At 42.5% G+C, this 24,756-nt stretch overlaps 1 protein-coding gene across 16 annotated transcripts in view; it reads left to right on the forward strand.

The window, feature by feature from the left end:
• The window catches only part of MAST4 (microtubule associated serine/threonine kinase family member 4), a 589,582-nt gene that overhangs the window by 359,457 nt on the left and 205,369 nt on the right, over window positions 1-24,756 (forward strand). Inside the window, exons 1-2 of one of the 16 annotated variants that reach the window (XM_021076759.1) lie at window positions 801-3,346; window positions 7,277-7,357. The exons of 13 other annotated variants lie outside the window; for them this stretch is intronic. In XM_021076759.1, coding sequence (XP_020932418.1) covers window positions 3,300-3,346; window positions 7,277-7,357 — 128 coding nt within the window. In that variant the 5' untranslated portion in view covers window positions 801-3,299. Of the gene's footprint in view, window positions 1-800; window positions 3,347-4,410; window positions 7,358-24,756 lie in introns of those variants that run through there. 2 more of the 16 variants (XM_021076765.1, XM_021076757.1) reach the window with 2 other exon arrangements.

Here is a 24,756-nt window from a genome sequence, read left to right on the forward strand (position 1 = left end):
TTGATTATATGTTTGATAGCAGGACTCCAAAAAGTTTTATATGTTGCAGTTAGTCAATATATCTCTTTCTTCTTTGATGCTGATTCTCTTTCCATTTTTTTTTCTTCCCTCTTTGAAAAATTTTAAGAAACCAGATTATTTGTTCTGGTTTTCATAGTCTAGCTTTTGCTGATCACATCTCTGTAATATTAACATGTTCCTTTGTCACTATATATATATTTATATATATATAAATATGTAAATATATAAATATATATAAAAATATATAAATATATATATATATATATATTTTTTTTTTTGTCACACCTACGGCACACAGTCGCTCCAAGGCCAGAGATGGAACCCATGCCACAGCAGCGATCTGACCTCAGCAGTGACAGCATTGGGTCCTTAACTTCTAGGCCATCAGGGAACTCCAATCACTACATTTTCTTTTTCTTTTTTTCTTTTTTTTTATTATAGTTGATTTACAATGTTCTGTCAATTTGAATCTAATATATGGCACAAATGAGCCTATTTTCTATAGAATGTTATTTTGATGAAGAGGCTTGGTTGTATCCAGGGGTGATGTGGCCTTTTTGGTAAATCTACTTCATATGTGTTGCATCAAGAAATGCATTGTGTTGGAATTCCCGTCATAGCTCAGTGGAAATGAATCTGGCTGGCATCCTTGAGGATGCAGGTTCAACCCCTGGCCTTGCTCAGTGGGTTAAGGATCTGGCGTTGCCCTGTGCTATGGTGTAGGTCACAGACACAGCTTGGATCTCACATCGCTGTAGCTGTGGTGTAGGCTGGTGGCTGGACCCCTAGCCTGGGAACTTCCATGTGCCATGGGTATGGTTCTAAAAAGAAAAAAAGAAAAAAAAAATGGAAGCACATCGTGCCTGGCTGCCTCTTTGTGATGCCAGCAGTCGATGGTTATGGCCTAGATCTATTGATTTGTTAGGGTTTGAAAAATGGTGATAATCTAATTTTGTCACCCATTCTTTATTTACCACTTGGAATACTTCTATGAAGAGAATTAGTTCCCATCTATGAGGTGGAATTTATGGCGAAACCAGGTAAGTGCTTGTTTTTTGTTTGTTTTGTTTTCCTTTACCAATTTTCAAAACTAATAGGATAGTTTTCTAGCATCCTCCAAACATGACCCTGGCTGACTGGATGGCTGGCTGCTTGGTTGGCTTCTTTCCTTCCTTTTGTCCTTCCTTCCTTTTCTTCTTGAACTCACGACTTAAAACTTTGGATATATTTTAATACATTGCCATTGTCACTTCTATTGATACTAAATCATCCCCTTTTTTTTGGCCAAGTTTGCTATGTTTTTGACTTTTACTTGGAGTAAGAGGGGCACTAGTGGAGAATTTTAAACAGAGGAATGGTATATTCTGGAAAAGATCCTTTTGGAGTTTGTGTGGCGAACAAAGCATAGGAGGGTAGCAGGGAGGAAGTGGAGAGTCCATTTAGAAGGGAATTACAGTCATCTAGGCCAGACATCATCTGTCTTGGGTCACCGTGATTTGGGTGGAAAGAATGGTGAGATTCTGGATGTTTTACATTGCAAAGAAGTTTATTTGTGAGGGGGAGCAAGATGGGGAGCAGAGTGATGCCTCCGCCTTTATGTTCCTCTGTATCTTTATTATTTATCATTATGCTTTTATGCTGATTACAGTCATTTGTTTACTTTTCTATCTGCCTCCCTATGGTCACTAAGCAATGATCGTATTTCTGGTGTGGGTTTGTTGCCTTCAACAGGATGGAGGGTTGATTAGTTCTGTGAGCTCACACAGAAGGAATAACATTACAAATGCCCCAGAGCAAGCTGGTGGGTTAAGATGTTGAGAAGGGTTCTGGGAAGATCCCTTGAGCCTCCTCTAGCCCACACGCTGCTTTGTAGATTTAGACACAGGTGACCTACTAGATGGTGCAGAGCTGAGTGTGACATCATGAAAATGAAGGGGAAAAAGAGCCGAAGCACCAGAGCATTGGTGCAGGCTTGGCAAAGTGGGAAGCAGTCTGGATTTCACCCCAGACTTCCCTCCTTGTCTAGCATCCTTGTGCGGGGTGCAACCTGAGCAACTGTGCATGGCATCTCTGCATATGACAGCCCCAAATCTCATTCTGGCACTGCCACCAACTTTGCATCTCAACTTTGTCACCGGTGAAGAGATGGAGCTTGATTTCATGACCTCTTCAGTGTAACTGCTTGAGCACTGTTGTCTCCCTGCGGTTTGGCTGTGTGTACACAGACTTTCAGTGCTTGAAAATGAGAAATCTTGCTAAGATTAAATCCTAATATGTTCTAGTATTTCTTCTCAACAAGCCAGTGACTGCCTAATTTTAAAACATTTTCAAGTGCATTAGAGGAAGTGAGTCAGATATGTTCTTCATACATGACAATGAAAGTACACTTAGTCCCAAGTTATGAATACAGTGAAAAACTGTTGGTTGAACAAATACAGGATGAAACTTTCAGGCTTCCAGAACATATGTTCTCTCTTTCCTTCTTCAGTCGTATATGATTGCTCTTATAAAGTATGTAGCAGTGCAGTGTTCTTAAAAATCAGCTTTCAAAAATGAGGGCTCCCATCTTTTGCGTCCCAGTTGGTATTTTCCCATGGGAGGGTGTTGCCTGTTCACACAAGTCTTTGCCTCACAGCAGAGTTCAACTTCCCCCAAATTAAAGCAGTTAGTTTATTCCTCTTTCCAATGATTGCCATATATAGAAAAGAAATCTAATTATTTTCATTGGGCACCATCCCCCGTGCTGTTCTTTCGGAACATGACTGATTTTGTTAACTCCACCAGGGAAAGAATAAGCAGAACTTCCTCCGGGTGGCCAGATTCTCTCCGAGAGCATCCCTGGGAAGTGGGGAATAGCTGAGCTTTGCTGACATAAAACTCTTTTACAAGTAAAATACTGTTGCTCTTTTAATTTTTTTTTTCCAGTCTGCATGGTGAAAAGGACTTCTCATTTCACTGAGGTGAAAACTGGGTCTGTGAGTGGAGCGACTTTCTTTAAAAAAAAAAAAAAATCAGAAACCAATTACTTGATATGCAGAGCCCAAAGCCTCATTCCCTTAACGAAATCAGTGCAGTGTGCACCGCCGTTAACCTGAGAGCCTCTGACATCTCTGGATGCCGGCTAGAGGTGGAAGGACCCAAACTTGCAGGATCCCCCTCCCCCTCGAGGGATTGTTAGTCCAGCCCTTGATAGAGGTTCCTTTCGGCTCTCTGTCATCACCGGACGCGGGCAGGGACCGTGTGTCATGGTTACAATAGAGTGGTAACATATAACAACCATGAAAGCCCAGCGGGAAAGGCTACAGATTCCGGGGCTGACCTTGGAGTAAGTATTGTCTCTCTTTAATATTTTAATGCTTTCTGCATGGCACTCGCTTTCCTGCGCCCAAGAGCTATTTAGCATTTGTTTGTACTGACAGCCTCAGAGCACTGCAGTGTGAGGTGGAAGGAACATGTCTTAAATGTATGGCATTTGCTTTCAGCTGAGATAGAAACCCAGACCCAGCATTTTGCATTGCAGTCACAGGGAAAGCGCTGCTGCATATTTAAAGTTACTAAACCTCAGTGCTGGAAACATCTTAACAGCTCATTGTGAAAGAATGTATCAGCAGGCCGTGGTGTGTCTGTCTTTTTCTCCTTCTCTCTTACTGTTTGTTTATCCCCACGCTGCCTTTTTCTAAAGAAGGGCCTCCATTGAATAACAGAAGACATCACAAGGGATAAGACTGTGAGAGAAGGGCTATTTGTGACACTCATTAGATGTGATCCATGTTTTATCTGTGCAACAGAATATTAATGAACTATAGTACATTTTGCATCCTCTCTGCAGAGTCTCCAGCCACCGCATGCAGTATGTTTACCTAGTTGAGCTCTGTTTGCTTAGCTGCTTTTTTTTTTTTTTAACCCATTATTGCATCTGACTGCTTTTTGATTCGATGTAGCCACGGAAAATGCCCACATCTAATTTGTGGCGCAGAAGTTAAACATCTGTGATGCAGGCAGTGTCAGCAGATTTTTATTTAAAATCTGTTAGTCAAAGATGCAGAAGCTATGAGTTAGTTTGTGCTGGCACACTTAAAATCATAAACAGTACCATAGAAATCTGTTAAAAAATATATAAAAATCCCTTCTAACTTGCAATACAGATAAAGAATTACATTTTCATGGAAATCTGTACAATCTCGATTATCTCACACTGGACCCCCTCCAGGAAGAGACCTCAGGGAAGACCTGTGCCCAGTTCCGAGTAGTAACTCTCCCTCTCAAGATGCGTCATAACTGTTTCCTCAGTTAATAAATGAAAAAAGACATGATATTTCTGAAGTGATTTGAGTATTTTCTTAAGTTCTCCCTCTAAAAATATACTTTTTTTTTTTTTTTTTTTTTTTTTGGTAATAAGTGCTAGCTTACAGAAAGTTAGAGGGCTCCTCCAACCTTTAGCTAGATGTGGCTTTTTATATAATGGAGCTACAAAGAGTGTTTACCCACTGCCTACTGTTTGGTGCCCATCTCCATCCACCCTGACATTCAGCCCTCCTGATGTGGAATCTTTTTAGTGGCATGCATTCATTTTTCTACTTAGCCCTCCTCTCTCTGGAATTCTGGAGAAGCACAGCTCAGATGCCCTTGGCTCTGTGTTCCAGGCCCAGGAATGTTAGCTCTAACCTCAGCTTCTCTTTCACCTGCTTATGGTTGTGCTGCTTCCTTGTGGTCTTCAAACTTGGCATGCATCATCTCACATGACACCCTTTCTTTCTTTCATTTTTGCTATCTTGTCCACGTTAATAGGAGATACTTCAGAGCTACTTTGAAAAATACAAACTCAGTTCTAGCCATTGTTCCATTTATAATTCAAAAGCCTGAGGTGTGCCATAAATTGCATGACATTGCCAGTGATGACGCAGGACATACGTGTCAGCTCAGCTCAGGAGGTTCCCTGGATTTTGTTTGGGTCTCAGGCCACACCCCCTCGGGCCAGCCTCTACCCTGGTAAATGTTACCGAGCATTTGAAACAGTGTTCTCCTCTACCTGAGGAGCTTGAGACAGTGGAATGAAGGACCACTCTTCAATGCTATTGTGGTATTAGCATGAAATTCACTTTGAATGTTTTGTTTGCCTTGAAATGCAAAACTACTCTTAGGAAGACATAGCTAATTTTACATTCATTCATGGAGAAAGCTAATTCTTCAGTCTGTGAGTAAATACAGTTTCTTAGCACTGCAGAGAATGGTTCTAATGGAAAGTCGTATCAATGATTTTATTAAGAGTACATTTAATGTATATAATTTTATTTATTTGGGGACCTTATGACAGACCATCTATGCAGAATGGCTGTTGGATATTATCTCAGGAGCCATTTCTGTTTTTCTTTCAGGAGAATTTATTGCATAGGTACTGCAGCACAGGCTGTTACACTAGCACATTTTACACTCTGTAGAGGCAATGCAGAATTTTCCACTTATCAATACCACGAGGCCATTTCTGATTCCTATTTCAGAAACTGAAATCCTGGGTGTGAGACACAAGTATATAAGTACTTCAGAAATTAATAGATTAACAATTTATTCAGAAATTTCTGACATGTAGGTAGCCTATGCATGGCTTTTGGATTTCTGAGAAATTGGGTCGTTGTTTTTTTTCCTTCCTTTTTCCAATTTTAGTATAGAATTAGGTGCAGAGACACTTCATAGCAGACATGATAATGTGTCTCAGCTTGGCAGCAAGGAGTGGCTTTAGTGCCTTTGCATGCCTATTTTAGGACCAGAAGGAACAGATAAGAGTGTACTTAGACTAAATGATGGCTTTATCAGTGGACACTCGTGAGAGCTTTCCAATGAGCTGCTAAGTTAGAGTACAGTGTGTTTATGAGCAGCAGCTTTTGAATGTGCTCTGAATGTGTAAGGAAACCAATATCTTAGTTTGCCAAATACTGACACCAAACCAGAGAATGATTCTAGAAGATAAAAAATTACTCTCTTGAAACATTTTATTAAATAAGTTGGAGCATTTTGAGCAGCAGTTTGGTTTAAAACAAATACAGGCAAGTCTCAATTATCCACATAGTGAGAACCAAGAATGACATTAAGAATTTGGTAAGCCCAAATCTGATTTTAGCCACTGTTGCCACTTCTCCATTCACTGAAGGGCCCAGCCAGCTTGAATTAGCCAATATGCAGCTCAGTTCCAAGACCTCTTTCTCTGAGGCAGGAAAATGTGGAATGGTATAGAGTTATGGACCAAAGGAATGCCAGAAGATTGTTCTTTAAGAAACTAATTGTAAAGTAGCAGGAGTTTCCAGGGCTCACATCAGCCTAACAGTTGGTACCAGAATGCCTAGCTAATTCGTACTCTGATTTTCCTCTGTGGAAATAATTGGGAGTTGACTAATATTTACTTCATACTTTGAAAGATCTATTGGCAGAATTATTATAAGTAAGAGATCTCACAAAGTTGCTTTATTTCCTTCCTAAAAAAGAAGAGCCAGGAGGCCAATAGGTGAAAAGATAAAGGGACAATAAATCCACCACCCCAGGCTGAATATTTGAGAGTTGGATGGTGAATATGCTTTGTGGTTTGGATAGGTTGGTGGGAGTGGGAATTACAATGGTCCATTGATACCTGAATTGGAGAAAGCCTCTTTGGAGAGTAAAATATCATACAACCATATGTGAGAAATTTTGACGTTACTTATTCTGAATATAAGCATAAGAACACTTTTTCCTCTTGCCCCTGAGAATGAGAGAAAATGTTATGGGTACTTTTCACTGCAACATGCTTAAAAATGTAACTTCCTATATGGAAATGTTTTTTTGCTTTACTTCTTAAAAACTACAGTATTTAACCTGAATTTTCATTTCTATTCTGATAGCTACTTCCTTACAGTTCTGCTACAGATTGACTATTGACTCCTAATCAGAAATAGAAAATACTCACTGAAAAAACAGCACTGATTTTTCTTTGCGAAAAAGTCACGTCAAACACATCTGCTGAGTTGCTCTGTGGCAAAGGAAAGAAGGGCACAAATAAAAATGGCAGCAGTTTTGAGAATGTAAATTTCAAATTTCCAGCAGGAAGCATGGTGCTCCTCTATTTTAGAAGTCAACAGGGCACGTGCTTAGATGATTAGCCCATGGTCCCGATATGCATGCCTGCCGGGGGATCCTGGCCAGTAAGAAACACAGTCCCTTCAGTGAGCTCTGCTGTTTTCACTGCCACTGTTTCTGCCACCTGGAATGACATTGTTTTAACTTTCAGTCTCACTCCAAGGAGCCTGAGTCCAACCCCATCCAGCCCAGGCAGTCCCTGTAGTCCTCTCTTCGCTTTTCACTTCTGGAGGTAAGCGTGCTCCAGTGCCTGCCGGGGATGCTTTGTCTTCCCTCCCCACCCCCACCCCCCCGCCCTCGATTGCCCCCCCCCCCAGGAGGATGTGAACACTTTGGACCTCAATATGCAATAAACAGTTTTTTCTTAACTATCCTCTTAGTATTAATGCTGAGTGAGGAAACTGGTTGAATGGTTTCTTTGATGAAATGGTTTCTCATTAACTGAGAAAATGTACTAGGCTTGGAGTTCCCGTCGTGGCTGGGGAAAAGGAATCTGACTAGTATCCATGAGGATGCAAGTTCGATCCCTGGCCTGGCTCAGTGGGTCAGGGATTTGGTGTTGTCTTAAGCTGTGGTGTAGGTCACAGACATGGCTTGGATCTGGCATTGCTGTGGCTGTGGCATAGGCTGGTGGCTACAGCTCTAATTCGACCCCTAGCCTGGGAACCTCCATGTGCCTCTGGTGTGGCCTTGAAAAGAAAAAAAAAAAAAAGAAAAAAAAAAAAGAAAATGTACCAAGCTTAACCCATTAAGTATATCTTACTGGTGTTTCACTTCGTGTACAGTGATTAGTTGTTATGTCCAGCATGTATATTACAGGTTTTCACATGACTTTCCTTAGGAAATGGTCTACACTGAATATGTCAAATTTTGATCCATCTCTTCTAATGATACATTTTAATACTTTTGTGAAAACATTTTCTAATTCATGTTAGAGTATCATATCTGTTGACACAAATTTTTATTTTATTTTTATTTATTTTTTATTTTTATTTTTATAGGACAAAGCATAGAAATTATCTAAAAGCTTATAGTATTTTTAATCTTTTTTAGAATCCTAGTTATATACCCTATCCTCTCACTCACAGGCTGATATAAATTCATTCTTCTCTGTTCTACAAAGAAGTCTCTTCAAGGAATTCTACTAGCATTTTAGCCCAGTTTGTTACAAGAGTACTTAATAGAAGATGTTGTTAGTACTGTATAGACAGTACATGTTTTGTTAGGACTTTCGTGAATTCAATATCTGTAGATAGAATTGGCCTCCTCATACATAATTAGAAAATGTACTTAGAGTATCTGGCTTACCCCACCCTTTTTTAATCTTAAAGGACAAAGTAGAAGTGAACTCTCAGTGGATGGAAAGAGTGACTGAAATTCTTTTTTATTTATGCCTTTTATTTCATATGTGCAAATGAATGAAAAATTAGCCACTCATGGCCAGTTCCTTAAAATACCAACTTACAAGCTTTATGCTTACATTATATTAGTGGGATAATTTAACAAATTTGTTTTCCTTCATTTTTCTAAAATAAGGCTGAATTAAAATCTACAAAGAATAATTGACTGGGGAAATGAATTAATGACTTTGAACTTTGGTTCTACTCTTCTGCTGGGATTATGTTTATTATTGTAGAGGTGACTTTCAACATAAAATTCCATTATAATAGCTTGCTTGTGTGTGTGTGTGTGTGTGTGTGTGTGAGAGAGAGAGAGAGAGAGAGAGTGTGGTGCCTGAGGTACATGGAAGTTCCTGGGCCAGGGATCAGATCCATGCACAGCAGTAACCAGAGGCCAGCAGTGACAATACTGAATCCTTAACTCATTGAGCCCCCAGGGAACTCCCATATAATAGCTTTTATAAAGTATCCCCTGAATATAATAAATCTTGAAGAAGAGCTTTCTGACAATGCAGAGAATTCCATTGCTCTTGTGATTTGTCTCTTTTGGGTGGAATTGGACTGTCTTCTGAACTTTTTTCTTCAGTGTCACATGCCTTTACTAGATGCTCGCATTTCCTTTTCTTTTGCCTTCCTAAGACAACACGCTATTCCCAGTGAAAGTGCTATTGATAGTGGAGGAGAAGAGAGACTCAAACTAAATGCTGTGTTGTGCAGGGGAGGTGTTTTGGAGAGTGGTTTTTTTTTTTTTTTTTTTTTTTATGCCAAGTGTTTATTTATTTATTTATTTTTAAATTTATTTTTTATTGTTATTTCCCCCAATACACTTTTTTTTTTTTTTAACTGAGTCCCCATGCTGTACCATGGAGAGAGATTTTTATTTGGCACTGGTGGTATTTGGACTAGACCTTAAACATTGGGGAGTTTCAGTGAGGAGAGATGATGGTAAAGGACCAAACCAAAAAATAAAACAAAGGCAAAGATGTGGGAATCATGGCACATTGTAGAAACGGTGTGTGTGGCTAGAACATAGGTGGTGAAGTAGAAGAAAAGTGTGGACTGTACAGAGATGGAGAGGGACCTAAGAATTCATTTGGGACCATGACATATAGGACCTTGAATTCTGAGCTAAAATGTTTGACTTTCATTTTGCAAGTATTCCAGAGTATTGGAAGATTTTTTTTTGAACAGGAAAAGGACCGATCCAAGCTCAGAATGAGAAAATATACCTTTACCAATCTCTTATTTAGGATTTCAGGTAGAAAGTCCAATGAGGATGCTGGTACAATATTTCATGAATAACCTGACCTAGATTGGAACAATTGCAGTAAAGTAAATTAACATTTGCAGCATACTTTACAGTTGACAGAGTGCTTCCATGTACATTATCTCATTCAATTAATCCACCTGACACTAGTCAGGAAGGGGTATTGCTTCTGTTTACAGATAAAGATGCTAACACACTTAGATATTTAAGGAGCTTAACTAGCTGAGGATTTAAAATGAAGTCTGGACTCTTTCCACTGTTGCTAACTTAAGATGCCATGGGATCATTTATATGGGGTTGTAATTACCCAGTTTAAGTAGGCCTTGTGACCTCCTTTTATCATTTTTATTTTCCCTGTGTCTCTCTCAATGCCTGGAATGTTGTAAGTGTTTGAGAAATGTTTATTAAAGAATGAGTAAATGATTGAATTGGAAGTAGAGGATGTATGGGTTACAGGGCTGCTCACAAACCCACCACCAAGTAAATGTACATGGGCTCAGAGACAATGAAATTGTACTGCTTACTCACAGACTGAGAGTGTGGAGAGGGTCCACTCCACACAGTTGTTTAGGGGTCCAAGGGGCCTTTAGGGCATGGCCTTTAAGGTTGCTCTGGGCATCATCACAGCTGGTGAAAAGGGAAAGAGCGTGGGAGATGGTGCAGGTCCAGACCTGAGAGTGGCCTGCCTTACTTCCACTCCCATTCCATTGCCTAGAATTTAATGTTCTACTGCACCTAGGAACAGGAAGGCTGGTAAATACAGCTTCCCTGTGTCCAGGAAACAGGAAATGGGTTTGGTAAGCAGCTAGCAGTCTTGGTCACAAAAATTGATGAACACAGTAGGTGTTCAGTAGATAGCTTTGAATGAATAGTTGGCACTGAGATCTCTAGTGTTAATGGAACGGAACCCAAGAGAGCAGCGTTGGAGAGCGAGGAAAGTTACAGCAATGATGAGTTTGGTCTTGAACACCTTGGAACGTCCCTGGGAGAAGTATTTGATTGGTAGCTTGGAGCCAGGGGTCTCTAATAATGTGCCTCCAGAGGGTGATCTAAAGTGAACTGTAGAGATTCCAGATAGGCTTATGCTGTCACCACAAAAACATTCACTGCATCCCTGCACAGATTTTTTTTCCCCTTCCATTGATTGTGAGGGATCAGATTTCTTCTTTGTTCCTTTTTTTATGAATGGAGTTTGAAGGTCAGGGGAAGAGTGATAGCTGTGAGTGTTAACAGTGTCTGTGCCCTTTGAGGAGCTGACACAGAGTCTCTAAATATGGCAGTGGAGGATTGTCTTCCTTTCATAGGGAAGCCCTGGAGGCAGGCCGTGCTGGGATGGGAGTTGGCGCTCGGCTTCTGCAGGTTGCCCGGCATGAGAGATCTGCACCTTCTGGGCTGCTCAGGTGCTAAATGAACTGGGAGTTTACTTGCCTGTGTCTCAGGAATGCAACCTTGTGCTGTTACAAGGAGGGAACAGCAAGGCACACGTGGGCTGCGTATGAGGGCAAGAATGTTCCAAGAAAGCTTTCTGAGTGGGAAACGGGCTGCCTCATCAGGCCATCAGTTTCATGCCGCTGGATATCTCCCAGGAGGGCCACGTTGCCACTTACCTGGAAAGATGGAGAACAGAGAATTAGACCAGTTTATTCCCAAAGGCCATTTCCCTCTGAAATTCTGACACTCTTCTTGTCTCTCCACAGGGCCAGAGAGAGAAAGACAAATACACAATTTGGCCACGAGCTAAAAAAAAAAAAAAAGGCCCAAACATCAGTTTATCAGTACCAGAGTGATAGTAAACATCCTGAAAATCTTGAGTGGACTTTATATATGCCTTCCCTTCCCCCTTCTGAGGCAACCATAGCCACTCAGAATTTTGCACAATCCTCAATACTTACTGCATTGACCTCAGTTTTGTGGTTGTTGATAAATGGTGATATCAGTGCCTCATGAGTGATGTGGATGGGACCCAGGCCAGCTCATGATCCCGAATGTGATGGTTAGAGAGCAAAATTCCAAAGGCCGCTCCTTCATTTTACATTCTCAGGATCTTTCTGGCACCTGGCATAGCTTGCTGTCATCAGGACCAGCAAGTAGCTGGAGGCTTCCATTCCACATTGCTGCTGACAGAGCCGTGTTCTTCCGCGTTCTCACTGCGTGCCCGAACTTCTGAAGGCCTGGTAGCCATCAGACCATCTGCTACACTTTCTTAGTTTCTATTTTACTGCTCCCATCCTTTTGTTCACCTTCCCATTTGGTTCCTGGAGTCTCCAGGTGGTGGACACACAGCCCCACCTGAGGCGGCATGGAGCACTCACTGTTCTGTTTCTCCTTTCCTTTCCCTGTTTTGGCTGAAACCAAAATCTCACATGCCATGTGGCTGGGTAGGATTCAGTACTAGTATCAGAGAAGACTATGGCCATTGTGCCATAAACTCCACAAAGCAGACAATTTGTCTATTTTTTTTAAACAAATGTACTCACAAAGCTCATTACGATCATGCCCAACACACATAGTAGCGGCTCCATAAATATTTATGGGTGCAGTGAATGTTATTCCTCCAGCCCGGTCTGGTGTTTTCGCCTGTGCTCACAACACGGCATATTCTGACGTAGCATCCGTGCTTTGAGAATGGTGCTGGCACTTTGGGAGGTAGGGCGTGCATTTTGATTCTTCTGTAAATACTAAATTATCACCTTCAAAATGTAAAAACCAACCAGATATTAATTATAAATAAAATAAGGTTCAAGGAGAGGGTAGAAAGGCATTATTGCAGAAAGATGAGAGCATACTGGAGACTGTGCCTGGTTCTGGTGAGAGGCAGAGAAAATGATCTAGAAGTCAAGGCAGATAACAGGCTGAAGAGGATGAGTCGCTTTAATGGAAGTGGGTTAGAATGCAACCTGCACCCTGTGGAGGCCTGTCGGTTTTGCCACTGCTGTCTCCCTGGGACCTATAACAGCACGTGATAAACAGCACATATTTCATAAAATCAGTTAGTTGTTGTCACTGAAGGTACTTTGAAGCAACAAGAGCTCTCACTGGGCACTTTGGGGGGCTGCCTTTGAAACGCCGATGCCCTTTGGTGAGTCTGTGCTCCCTCATGATGCCATTCTGGTCTGGCCTGAGGCTGGGCCACTGCTGCCCTTTTCTTCCGGGCTCCTGTTCTCCAGTGCCCCGCAGACCCCACCTGGCGGGCTACCTTCATTCCTGTTACCTGCCCCGCCCGTACAGGAGTAGGAGCATGGTGCCTGACTCCCTGCCACATACAAGCTTTGTGACCTTGGGCAAGTCATGAACTTCATGGACCTTCTCTGTTTTCCCCTACCTGGCTGATGGCCCAAGAACAAAGCTTATGTGTATTTAGTGAGATAAATTTCTATGAGCAAGAATGGGACCTGCGGTGGTCCTAAGGGCAGTGGGAAGAACAGGTGGACACTACTTTAGCAGAGAAGGGACTGGAGACAATGGTCACCTAATCCAGTGTTGCCAAGAGCTTATCCATTTGTCCTGCTACTGCTAGAAAGGTTACTGGGAACCCACGGCTGCCTGAATCCCCCTCACTTCACATGTTTCCATGGTGAGGGGCAGACGTAATGAACATTTACTGCTATGGCGCAGGTTCAATCCCTGACCCGAAGTTCCATGCAGCCAAAAAAAAGCAAAAAGCATTTACCAAATACATGGCAGTATGTTGTGATTTTGTGTCTCCTTTTCACAGGCGACCTGTAAGAGTGAAAAATTCACCTGACTGCTAGTTTAGTTTTCATTTGCTTTGTACAATGAGCAGGACATTCGTCTTTGTTATTCTGAACCCTACCCCCCACCCACGCCCCACCCCCGGCCCCACTTCACTTTGTGGAGAATATTGAAACAAATCTGGAGAAGCTGGTACCAGATGGCAATTTTTTCCTACTCTGCAGACACCCATTCCTGTGCTCTTGTCATTGTGGAGGTTTAATGAATTGCCTTCTTTCCCCTGGGTTTTATTTCTGAATTGTTGTGTAGGACCAGATCTGTTTAGTGCATGCCCTCCGCAGAGGGGCTCTGCCAAGCAGAGATGAGCGTGATGGTGAACAGTTTGCTGGTCCTGTGGGTGCGGGCTGGGCAGCGATGGGAAGCTTGGCAGCCTCAGATGTCCCTGGAGGGCTGGCTGGGGAGGGTGGACCATCCAGGTAGGGCTTCTCTCTGCTGCAGCCCTTTGCAGAGGTGCCCCCACCTGGAGGCTTCTGTTGCTTGTAAGAAGCCACACAGGGGAGAGGGATGTGATGTATCCGTGGTCCTCCAAGCAGGGGGATAGGCGAGGGGGTAGGGAATAGACGGATGTGCTTAATGGGGAAGAGTGAGTATCATAAACGAATCACAGAGGACGTTTAGGTCCTTTCCTTTGAGCTTTTTCCTAGAATTTATTATTTTCTGAACTGATATTATAAATATCCCTGCTATAAATTACCAAGCCTGTGGGATGAGGTCTTGTGAGGTCGGGTGGTAAACAGAACTTTCATGTCCCTATGGTCCCTGGAACACGTTAGTCTTTTCAGAGCTTTGCCCTCTGCAGGCACAGGCGCCTCCATGGCCAGCCTGGGTTTCTGCCACGATGATTCTTAATTTTTTGGTACACATTCATGTTTTCATGCTAACTTTTCTCTCTGGCTTACGGATGTGAGTGGGAGGCTAGAATGACTTAAATGTTTGCAGTACAGTGATTTACTTTCCAGCATTCATTGAGAGCTTGCCACGTGCCTGGTGCTGTTCTTAGTGCTTCTCATGCATTAACTCCCGTGATCTGCGAGGCCAGGAATATGACTTCACATCTGACAGAAGTGTAAACCGAGGCCCAGAGAAACAAACTTATATGCAGGAGTTCCCGTCGTGGCGCAGTGGTTAACGAATCCCACTAGAACCATGAGGTTGCGGGTTTGATCCCTGACCTTGCCCAGTGGGTTAAGGATCCAGTGTTGCTGTGAGCTGTGGTGTGGGTCTTAGCCATGTCTCAGATTCCGCGTTGCTGTGGCTCTGGTGTAGGCTGGCTGCTATAGCTCCGATTAGACCCCTAGCCTGGGAGCGGCCCTAGAAAAGGCAAAAAGACAAAAACAACAACAAAACTTATCTGCAGCGTTCACACCGCTCAGTTCCATTGTGTTCGGTCCAGTTGATGCTTCCTGTCCCAGTGTGATTAATAAAGGTGCTGTCTTTCAATTTTAAACCCTCCTGGGTTTTGACAACCCATTGTGCCCGCTTCCCAGTGTCTAGAAGGAGGCTCGCTCTGGTTCAAAGTCAGGCCTCTGGGGGGAGAGCCCACACTCTTATTCTGTGGCATCCAGTAGCACTGTCTACACTTTGCTTTAACACACTTCAGCTTGCAGTCCCTTTAAATGTACATTTCAAATAAAATATGCTATTTGCAGGGGAGGCGATTTGGTTCCTCTGACTGGAGCTCATCTGCTTGGGTCACTGTACAAGTAAATTGTTCACTCCCCTGTTGAGAGTGTGGTTATGGGGCTGGGGAGTATGTTTTGAATCATGATGCCCTACATTTCTGATTTTTAAAAAGGGTTTCCTTCAGACAGAGCCTAAGTGATGCCATGAAGGTTACACTGATTTCGTTTGGAAATCAGGCCGTGGGCCCCCAAGGCACTGATTTCTGCAGCTGCTCTAACCTGAGCGGTCTGCACCTGTTTCCCTCAGCCAGAGCTGGCCTGCTTCCTCCCTGGATGACAGTGTCTCACCATCGCTGTGATGCTCTTAGACCCTTAGAGCCCTATGAGAAGAAGTGCCTCTTCAGGCCTGAAGAAGGAGCCCCACCCCACGTGCAAGGAGCCTGGACACTTCCTGTGCACCACCCACCATTCACCACTCACCACTCATTTGGCCTTCATCACACAGGAGCAGTTGCTGTTACATACTCTTTCTGGACCACATACCATATCTTCCTCACCAAATTTTTAATTTTGGTTTTAGAATATGTTGAAATCTTCTATGGAACCCTAGCAGTAATCTCTCAGTTACCAGAACATCTTGGGACAAATGAAAAAATTACTTGGGTGTTTGTGTGTGTCTGTGTGTGTGTGTGTGGTGGGGAAGGTTCTGCCCTGTTTTCCATTTTGATACTGCATTGCTTTGAGACTAGGAAATAGACATTTCACATCCTTTTAAAAACATACTTCCTACCCTTAAAATGTGGCTACAGCCATTAACACCCACCCTGTTGATCAGAGAATTAAATTGTGATATTCTTTGAAAGCAAAAGATGGTGATGACAACGTGAAGCTCCGCGGTGTCTCAGTAAGAGGAAGGATACAAATGCAGAATGTAAAAAAAGAACATTTTTTTCTCCGGTTTCTCCAGCAGTAACATGGGGATAATAATACCTTGTGGAGGTGTTAGGAGAATTAATTAGGTAACGTCTGTGAAAAGTTCCAACATGAGTGTTCTGTTTTGTTATTATTAGCTTTGTATTGTTCTTGGAGACCCAGCATTCAAAATGAACTGCAAAACCCGACCTTTGTATCAAGGATGGTGTGTCTGGTAATGGAACGTGACAATGATGAGATATTATGAAAATGGGATAGCTGTGCTAATGATCCCAGGTGGAAAGGAGATGAGCTAAATTTCATGGATTCATATGCTTTTCCACTATTTTTCCCATGACAATATGCTCAGGTGAGTTATTACTGGATGCGGTTAATTAAATAGTGTAGAGATACGCCAACTGAGAGAACATTTATTTTCCTGCAGTGGTATTGAAATTGTTTTTCTTTTCCTCTTTGTGTAAAATATTCAGCTGGCTCAGTCTTAAGTTCTGTGTCAAAAAGTCCTATCCCTGGACTTCCCTAGCAGCCTCCTAACTTATCCCCCTGCTTCTGTTCAGCATTTGCCTTCTGCCAGCATTCTCCCTCCAGCTCTCAGAGTGGTCTTTGTCCTGTGAGCCACGCCTCTGCCCAGAGCCTTCCTTGTCACTGTCCTCCCATCTTCCATGACCCGCTTCCGGCCACCTCTCAGTCATTTGCTTCTGGCTGCACTGGACCCTGCTTTTACTTCCCCACTCCAGGCACATTCATGTCATGGCCTCTTGTCTCCTGTTCCTAGAATAGTCCCCCCTACTCTTTTACCATTAAAAAAAAAAAAAAAAAAAAAAACCCAAACCTTCAAAAAAAGTTAGAAGAAGTACAATTAAGACCCACATGTAGCTTGATTCACCAATTTCATTTGCCATATTTCCTTTATTTTCCTGCCTCCTTCCCTTTTGGCCCATGTATATATTAAAAGAATTTTCTTGCTGAATCATAGGAAAGCAATTTGTAGACATTCAGACATTTCATCCCTAAATACTCTAACATTTATCTCCTGAGAACAACTACGTTCTCCTTCATAACTGTAACATTATATCATTATTATACTTCCAACTTGAACATGATTACAGTATTATCTGATATGCAGTCCATATCAAATGTCTCCAGTTATCGCCCCCAAAGTTCTTTAGAATTATATTTTTAATCCAGAATCCAATTAAAGATTACAGATTGCATTTAATTGTCATATCTCTTTAGTCTCCTTTAATTTGGGACAATATGACTTTTTTATTTTTTTTGGTCTTTTTCTAACATTGACATTTTTCAAGAGTAGCAGGCAGCTGTTTGTTGACTCTCCTACAATCTCAACTTACCTGATAGTTTCTTCATCATTAGATACAGGCTAAACATATTTGACAAGAACAGGTGAAGATGTCATGCCTCATAGCATCACATTGCAAAGCCCCAAATCTGGTGCCTGCCAGACTTTACCCTTGCGGTTTTATTCCTTTTGCTTTATTCAGTTTTCTCTGGAGCAATATTTGAGTTCACATGAATATCCATTTATCAGCAAAATGTTACCCAATGGTTTTTGCATTCATTGGTGACTTGGCTTGATTCAGTTACTATAATGCTGCTTGTCAAATGGCAGTTTTCTAATTCTAATTTTAGCTGATGTTTTTCTGTTAAAGAAGAATTTTTCCTCTTCTCTCCCTCCATTTTTAAGAATGTGATTATCAATGCATGCATTTAAAAAAATAATAATAAAATAGACAACATATAGTTGGAAGTAATCCCTATGATAATCCATGACCACCATTCCTATTTTTGTTGGTGAGGTTGTTCCAAATCTCTCAGGGGAATCTTTCAAGCCCACTCCTGGGTCCTTTTTGACATGACCCTACTAGTCTTTGAGCACTTCATTTTCTGGTACAACAAGTTGTTCTAAATGTTCAGAACAACTGGGAGAACATTGTGGCTCCTAGTCCCCAACTCCCTGATCTTTCCTTCACTTCCTTAAAGTCTGAATGAAATGTCACTGCAGCAGAGAAACCGTTCTTGTCCCTCTAGGAGGGCCCTGAACCCATACCCCGAGCCAGCCTCACTGATGTTTCCTTTGGCACGTACCCTACTCAACTTAAAACACTTGTTTCGGAGTTCCTGTCATGGCTCAGTGGTTAACGAACCAAACTAGCATCCATGAGGACCAAGGTTCAGTCACTGGCCTTGCTCAGTGGGTTAAAGACCCGGCATTGCCATGAGTTGTGGTGTAGGTCGCTGACGTGGCTTGGATCCCATGTTGCCATGGCTGTGGTGTAGGCCATCGGCTATAGCTTGCATTTGATCCCTAGCCTGGGAACCTCCATATGTCGCAAGCGTGGCCCTAAAAGGCAAAAACAACACAGCAACAAAACCACTTTTTTTTTATCTTATTAAAATAGCATGACATCTTTACATTGACAGGGATTTGCCTGTTTTCTTCACCGTGGAGTCCTTAGTGTTGGTACATAGTACGTCCTCAACAAATACTTGTTGGAAAAAAGATGAATGAGTGAATTTACCCCCTTCTTGAGGCTTCATCAAGCTCTTCCAGATTAGCTGCTGCTTTTCTCTTCTTGACACTGAAGTGAATCAGACTGTGTGGAGTTTGCACTTACTTGTCTGGAGTTTGTTGCAATTTTACTTCTAGTAGTTCTTCTGCCTTTGGATTCTGGTGATAATTTGGAACAGTTTTCACTAACAGTGCATCACAAATGACACTCCATGCAAGGCACTTGGCAGGAACAGTGGAAGCATCTATGATGCGGTTCCTCTTTCCCCAGCTTCTCTGAACAGAAGGTCTGGCTTTATTACAAATAAAAAATGAAACACTTGACACTATGTTAGAATTTTTACATGGGATCTAATGCTAGGAACAAATTCAGTAGAATAAGGGTTTTATTTTCTAACTGAACACATAATACCTTTAAAAGCCTTTATAGGACTTGCAAAGTATAAGAATTGTTCTTATTCTCAAAGAATTTCTGCTCTAGCTGTGATGATGAGAATTAAGAAAAGAAGATGGGGGCAAGAATGGTACTTTAACACTTCATGTAGTTGATGCGTATAGTGGCCTGAATGGTGGCCCCAAAGGTATTAGATCCTAATCCCTGGAACCAGTAAATGTTATCATTTGGAAAAAGAGCCTTTGCAGTTGTGATTAACTTAAAGATTTTGAGATGAAGTGCGTTTGCTGGATTGTCCCGGTGGGTCATAAATCCAGTCACAAGTATCTTTCTAAGAGAGAGGCAGAGGGAGATCTGACTGCAGTGATGCCGGAAGAGTCCAGGAACAGATCCTCCAGGCTGCCTCCCGAGGGAGCACGACCTGGTGATGCCTTGATTTTGGCCTGCTGATACTGATTTTGGACTTTGAGCCTGCAGAACTTGGAGAGAAATCATTTTCATTGCTAAACTGAGCAAGTAGTAATGTGTTACAGCTGCCATAGAAACTAACATAACAGTAGACTGTATATTCTCTCTCTTACTGTGACCCTCAAATGACCCTGGGAGAGCCAGGTGGATGGGCCCCCTTACCTCCGTGTCCTACAAGAAGGACCACGGGCTGAGGGAATCAAGGGCCTCAAACCAGCTTACCCAATTCTTAATCCAGGGCTCGTTTCCAACACCCTGTCTCCTCCTGGTAACTAGAGCCACTGAACCGCATGAATTGCTCCTGAAGAGGGTTCATGAACGAGAGAGAACCACTGTGGCCAGAGAGCTCAGAGTCAGTTGTGTAAGGGGGGAACCCCAAGGGCACCCTTAAAGGATAAAGGTAGTTAAAGAGTTGGAAGATGACCAGCTTGTTCCCCATAGCCCAGGGGACTTCCTCCCTCTTCAAGTGCTCTTTATCCTTCCAGATTTTGGATGCCTTTGAGTTTATGTGTGTTTACATGTCTCCTTTTGCATGGAGGAGAGAATCCTTGGCTGTCTAGTTAATGGTACCTTTTAGCCCCATCTCAAGATCTTTGCCCCTTCCTTTTTTCCCTGCACGGTGGCTTCTTGACATGTTATAGGGAGTGGGATCTAGGTAAGCCTGCACACAGCCCTGGATAAAAGCCACAGAATGACTGGCAGTTTCAGGCCTCACCTCTTTCTGGGAGGTGCTTGCGTGGGCTCACTGTTTCTCTCTGGCAGCCCTGAAAGTTCTCCTCTTGCAGGCCCTGCTGTGGCTCTGTGCTCTTGCCTCCTGGCTTGCACTGCTGTTCCTGCTTCTGACCCCAGTGATTTATAGGGTTATATCTGTGCCCTATCTCTTTCAACAGTCATTTTGTTTCAGAGAGCCAGGGGTGATCGGGAGGAGAGGAAAATGAATGGGATTCCATCACTCCCTTCAGGGAGCTCTCCAATGAGGATGTAAAGCAAAGAAGGAAACAGCTTGACAGAAGCCTGATGGCAGTGACAGAGTGATGGTGACCCTGTGCTGCTCCCTCAGCACAGACATTAGGGAGGACCAAGCCATGCGCTTAGTAAAGGGGACTCTGCAGGCTCGCTCAGGAGCCAGGCCGTGGAGGGGAACCCCTTGGCCACGGCATCTGGCAGGGGCATCTGGATGGTTAGCATGCCCATCCAGATGGTGTAGATCTGGATATGCTGTGTGTGATGATTATAATGTGCTTTGGTTTATCCATTCTTTACGTGTTACCTTTCTGGAACCTAGCCTTCTAGGAGCCTCGACTGTTGGGGCTTTCTGTGTAGCTCAGTGTGAGAGAGAGTATGGGTACATGAGCACCCTGTTTATCCTTTGAATTGTCACTGACCACCATCCTCAGGTCATTTGCATGGTGGGGTTTATAAAAGGAGCCAAATGTATCGACATTGGATGGAGACCAGCAGCAGCCTGAGAGCTTAGACGCCCCAGAACTCTTTGACCTTGGGTGATGTATCAAGGATCTGCTGTGGATGGTCTCACCTCTGTCACTCTGGGGATCCTTTCTTAAAAAAAGTGAAATATAGTTGATTTATAATGTTGTGTTAGTTTCTGATGTATGGCAAAGATGTGGTTTTTGTATATTCTTTTCAGATTATCTTCCATTATAGTTTATTGCAAGACATTGAATATGGTTTCTTGTGCTATACAGTAGGTTCTTGTGGGCTATCTATTTTATATATAGAAGTATGTTTCTGTAAAGCCAAAATTCCTAATTTACCCCCCCTTTCCCTTTTGGTAACCCTAAATTTGTTTTCTATGTCTATGAGTCTCTTTGTGTTTTGTGAATAAATTTGTTTGTATCATATTTTAGATTCCACATATAAATGATATCATGTGGTGTTTGTCTTTTCACTGTCTGACCAACTTCACTTCATATGATAATCTGTTGGTCTGTCCATGTTACTACAAATGGCATTATTTCATTCTTTTTTTTAATCACTGAGTAATACTCCCTTGCATTTGTGTACCATATAGTCTTTGGATAAAATGTTGATGGACATTTAGGTTGTTTCCTTGTCTTGGCTGTAAATAGTGCTGCTCTGAACATTGGGGTGCATGTATCTTTTTGAATTAGAATTTTTGTGTTTTCTAGATATATGCCTAGGAGTGTGATTATGGCTCATATGGTAGTTCTACTTTTTTAGTCCTACTTTTAGTTTTTTAAAGAACTTCCATACTGTTTTCCATAGTGGCTGCCCCAATTTACATTCCTACCAACAGTGCAGAAGGGCTTCTTTTTCTCCACTCCCTCTCTAGCATCTATTATGTGTATACTTTTTAATGATGGTCATTCTGACCAGTGTGAGGTGATACCTCATTGTAGTTTTGATTCGCATTTCTCTCACAATTAGTGATGTTGAGCATCTTTTCATGTGTCTATTGGCCCTCTGGATGTCTTCTTTGCAGAAATGTCTATTTAGATCTTCTACTGGGGATTCTTTTTCATGTCTGGTGTTTTATAGAATACCCCACACAATCCCTTGATTAAATGTATCTCGATGAAGAAAAGACAGCAGAAAAAGACTGTGAAATCCAAGCCGTTTAATATTTTTTAATTTACCAATCACAACAGCTATAGGCAGAAAGATACTAGGCCTCTGTGTGTGGCTTTGTATAGTCAGGCTATGGGCAGTGTTTGAACAGACAAGACTCCTTATAATAGCTTCACAGGCATGAGTCACTGTCCTCCACCTTAATGACCCATCAGGTTTATATAATCCAGGCTTACAATGGCCATTGTCTTTTTCCAAAAGGAAAAAAAGACTATAAATTACCACGGCTATTGAAGTAAGTGAGATTCCATTTGAGGTGATATTCTTCGTGAAAACAACCGAGTTTGACCAAAAATGCATCTTATGGTTTTGTGGGATTTTGCTTAATTTTGTGCATCCGCATAAAATGACAGTGACTGCAGAGGATTTGAAGTCAGCACTTGGAGCTCCGTGGTTATACTGTCTCCAAAGGCATTTTCACTTCTGTTCCCTGTTTCTTTGGAGCTTCCAAGTAGATGTTATTTTTCACTGTTGAATCATTGCATAGGTTGCTGTGAAAGCACATGCATTTTTATAGTGCTTGCTTATTCTGAGGTGTCATGTTATTATACATACAAGTTTGTAAGCACGATTATGAATGAACATGAGAGGATTTACTTTGCAATTACTGTGACCAATTTAACACAGTATTAAAATCAGAAATAATTTTTACATTTATTTTATGTAAAATGAACTTACCTATCCTCCTCTTCCCTCCCAAAATGGTAGTTTCCTAAGAGCTTTCAAGATTGGATGGGCCTTGGGTAGGATATAGTAATGAAAGTAAGGTTTACTAAAGGAAGACAAGACCTAAAATGCACCCACTTTAGTTTCTTCTGTGTTCTGAAATCAGTTCTTAGGAAGTCATCTTCAAACTGTTTGCAGTGGTAGTATATCCATCAACGAATAGAACCATTTCTGGTTTCGTTTGCTCGGCTAATGCCAGGGGAGATTCAAGAAGAAAAAGTGTGGCTGATTTTCTCAGAACTTATTTTGGTTTTAAGTCAGAATTTAGTTCAGCCTTGACCCCTGAAAAAAATGAAATGTAAAAGGTTAAGTTACATTTCCTGAAGCAAAAGGCCATGTTAGGTTACACGAAGGCCACGGACATGTACAGCCAGAGTATTTAGGAATTTAGGATCAGGGTTGAATGGGACTGGGGAGGTTGATTAGGGGCCAAGTGAGTGAAAAGAAGGGAAGCTGTCAGGGATGAGCACGGGAGTCAGAGTGATGGGGATGGAGATGTGATAAGGGATGAGGACCAAGCCACCGTGTCTGGGAGCTCAAGCAAACCAGAATGTGAGTAGAGGGGATTTCATGGAAGGAAAGGTTGGGTACAGACGGTAGAGTGTCTCACTGCCCGGCGACGAGTCTGGGGCATTGTTTTCTCGGTGTGAGACATATCTGACGTTTTTCTCTGAGAAAATGGCACGTCAGTAAGATTTCTGTGCTAGAGAAACATGGTATGAATAGAGTGGAGGAAGCAAGGCACAGACAAGGAATAATAAAGAACAGAACTAGGAGGACAGCCTTGAAAAGGGAACGGAAGGTGTGATGGGTATTATGGAAGAAGAGCCAACAGGTCCGGCTGAACAGTGGGAGGCAGGATGTAGATTGAAGGAGTTGTGGGGTCTCAAAGAGAAATAGGGGGAGTTCCTTGGTAACGCAGCAGGTTAAGGATCTCATGTTGTCACTGCTGTGGCTCAGCTTTGATCCCTGACCTGGGAACTTCTGCATGCCTTGGGAGTGGCCCGAAAAAAAGGGGGCGGGGGCGATGAATTAGGAGCAAAATCAATTTGGGAGACAGCAACTCCACTTTTAGTTGTGTTAATAAGGTCAGATCTAAAAATGATGGTGCAGTGGCCAAGTGGAAATGTCCCAGGTGCTGCTGGAGAGGCAGCATCCTGGAGCGGGGAGTTGTTTCCAGGACTTGATATATTATGGGGAGGGAGGCATGAAAGGTATCTGCAGAGACACCAAGTCCTGGGTCAGGCCACTAGTGGGGAGCAGGCACTCTGCAGAATCCGCCTTGCCGCTTGTTCCTGTGTTTGGGTCTCCGTGAAGGAAAAAGCATGAGCAGTTCCCAGAGGAGGGAAGAGGGACCAGCCCTGAGGAGGCGTGCTCAGCTGTAACCTGCAGCTGAGAGTTCTTGAGTCCAGTTCCCTGGGGAGTGAGCCTGATGCTCTGATTGGAAAAACACCTGAATAGCTTAACTTCCAACTTCCAATTTGGGCCCCCAGCCTCTAGGTCCACTGGAGATGCTCCCAGAAGCCAGGCAAAAAAAGGAAAAAAAAAAAAAAGAAGGGCTGCTTCTTTAATGATGCCAGGGAGGAGCCTGAGGCATTCCATCAGTGTCAAAGGTCTCTCTCTGCTTACCTGTGGAGGTGGACTGCAGGGTGGTTATTTTAAAATATTTACCACTACTTTTTCCCAAGAAAGAACAAGAACTAAAGAAAAAGCAGCACTCAGCTGAGACCCCAGAGCCCTGTGTAGTCGAGTGAGTATGGGAGTGATCATTTGGGCAGAGAAACTTTCAAGGGAGATTTTGTAACCTGCCACCTTTTCCACATACCTCATAATATGGTAGAACCTGGGACTTTGAGAAGCACTGCTTATTCTTAAGCCTTCTCATATGAGGTACTTGCAAAATGTTACCTAGAATGGCTGATTATATT

This window comes from Sus scrofa, chromosome 16 (genome assembly GCF_000003025.6).
Source record: "Sus scrofa isolate TJ Tabasco breed Duroc chromosome 16, Sscrofa11.1, whole genome shotgun sequence".
Taxonomy (NCBI): Eukaryota; Metazoa; Chordata; class Mammalia; order Artiodactyla; family Suidae; genus Sus; species Sus scrofa.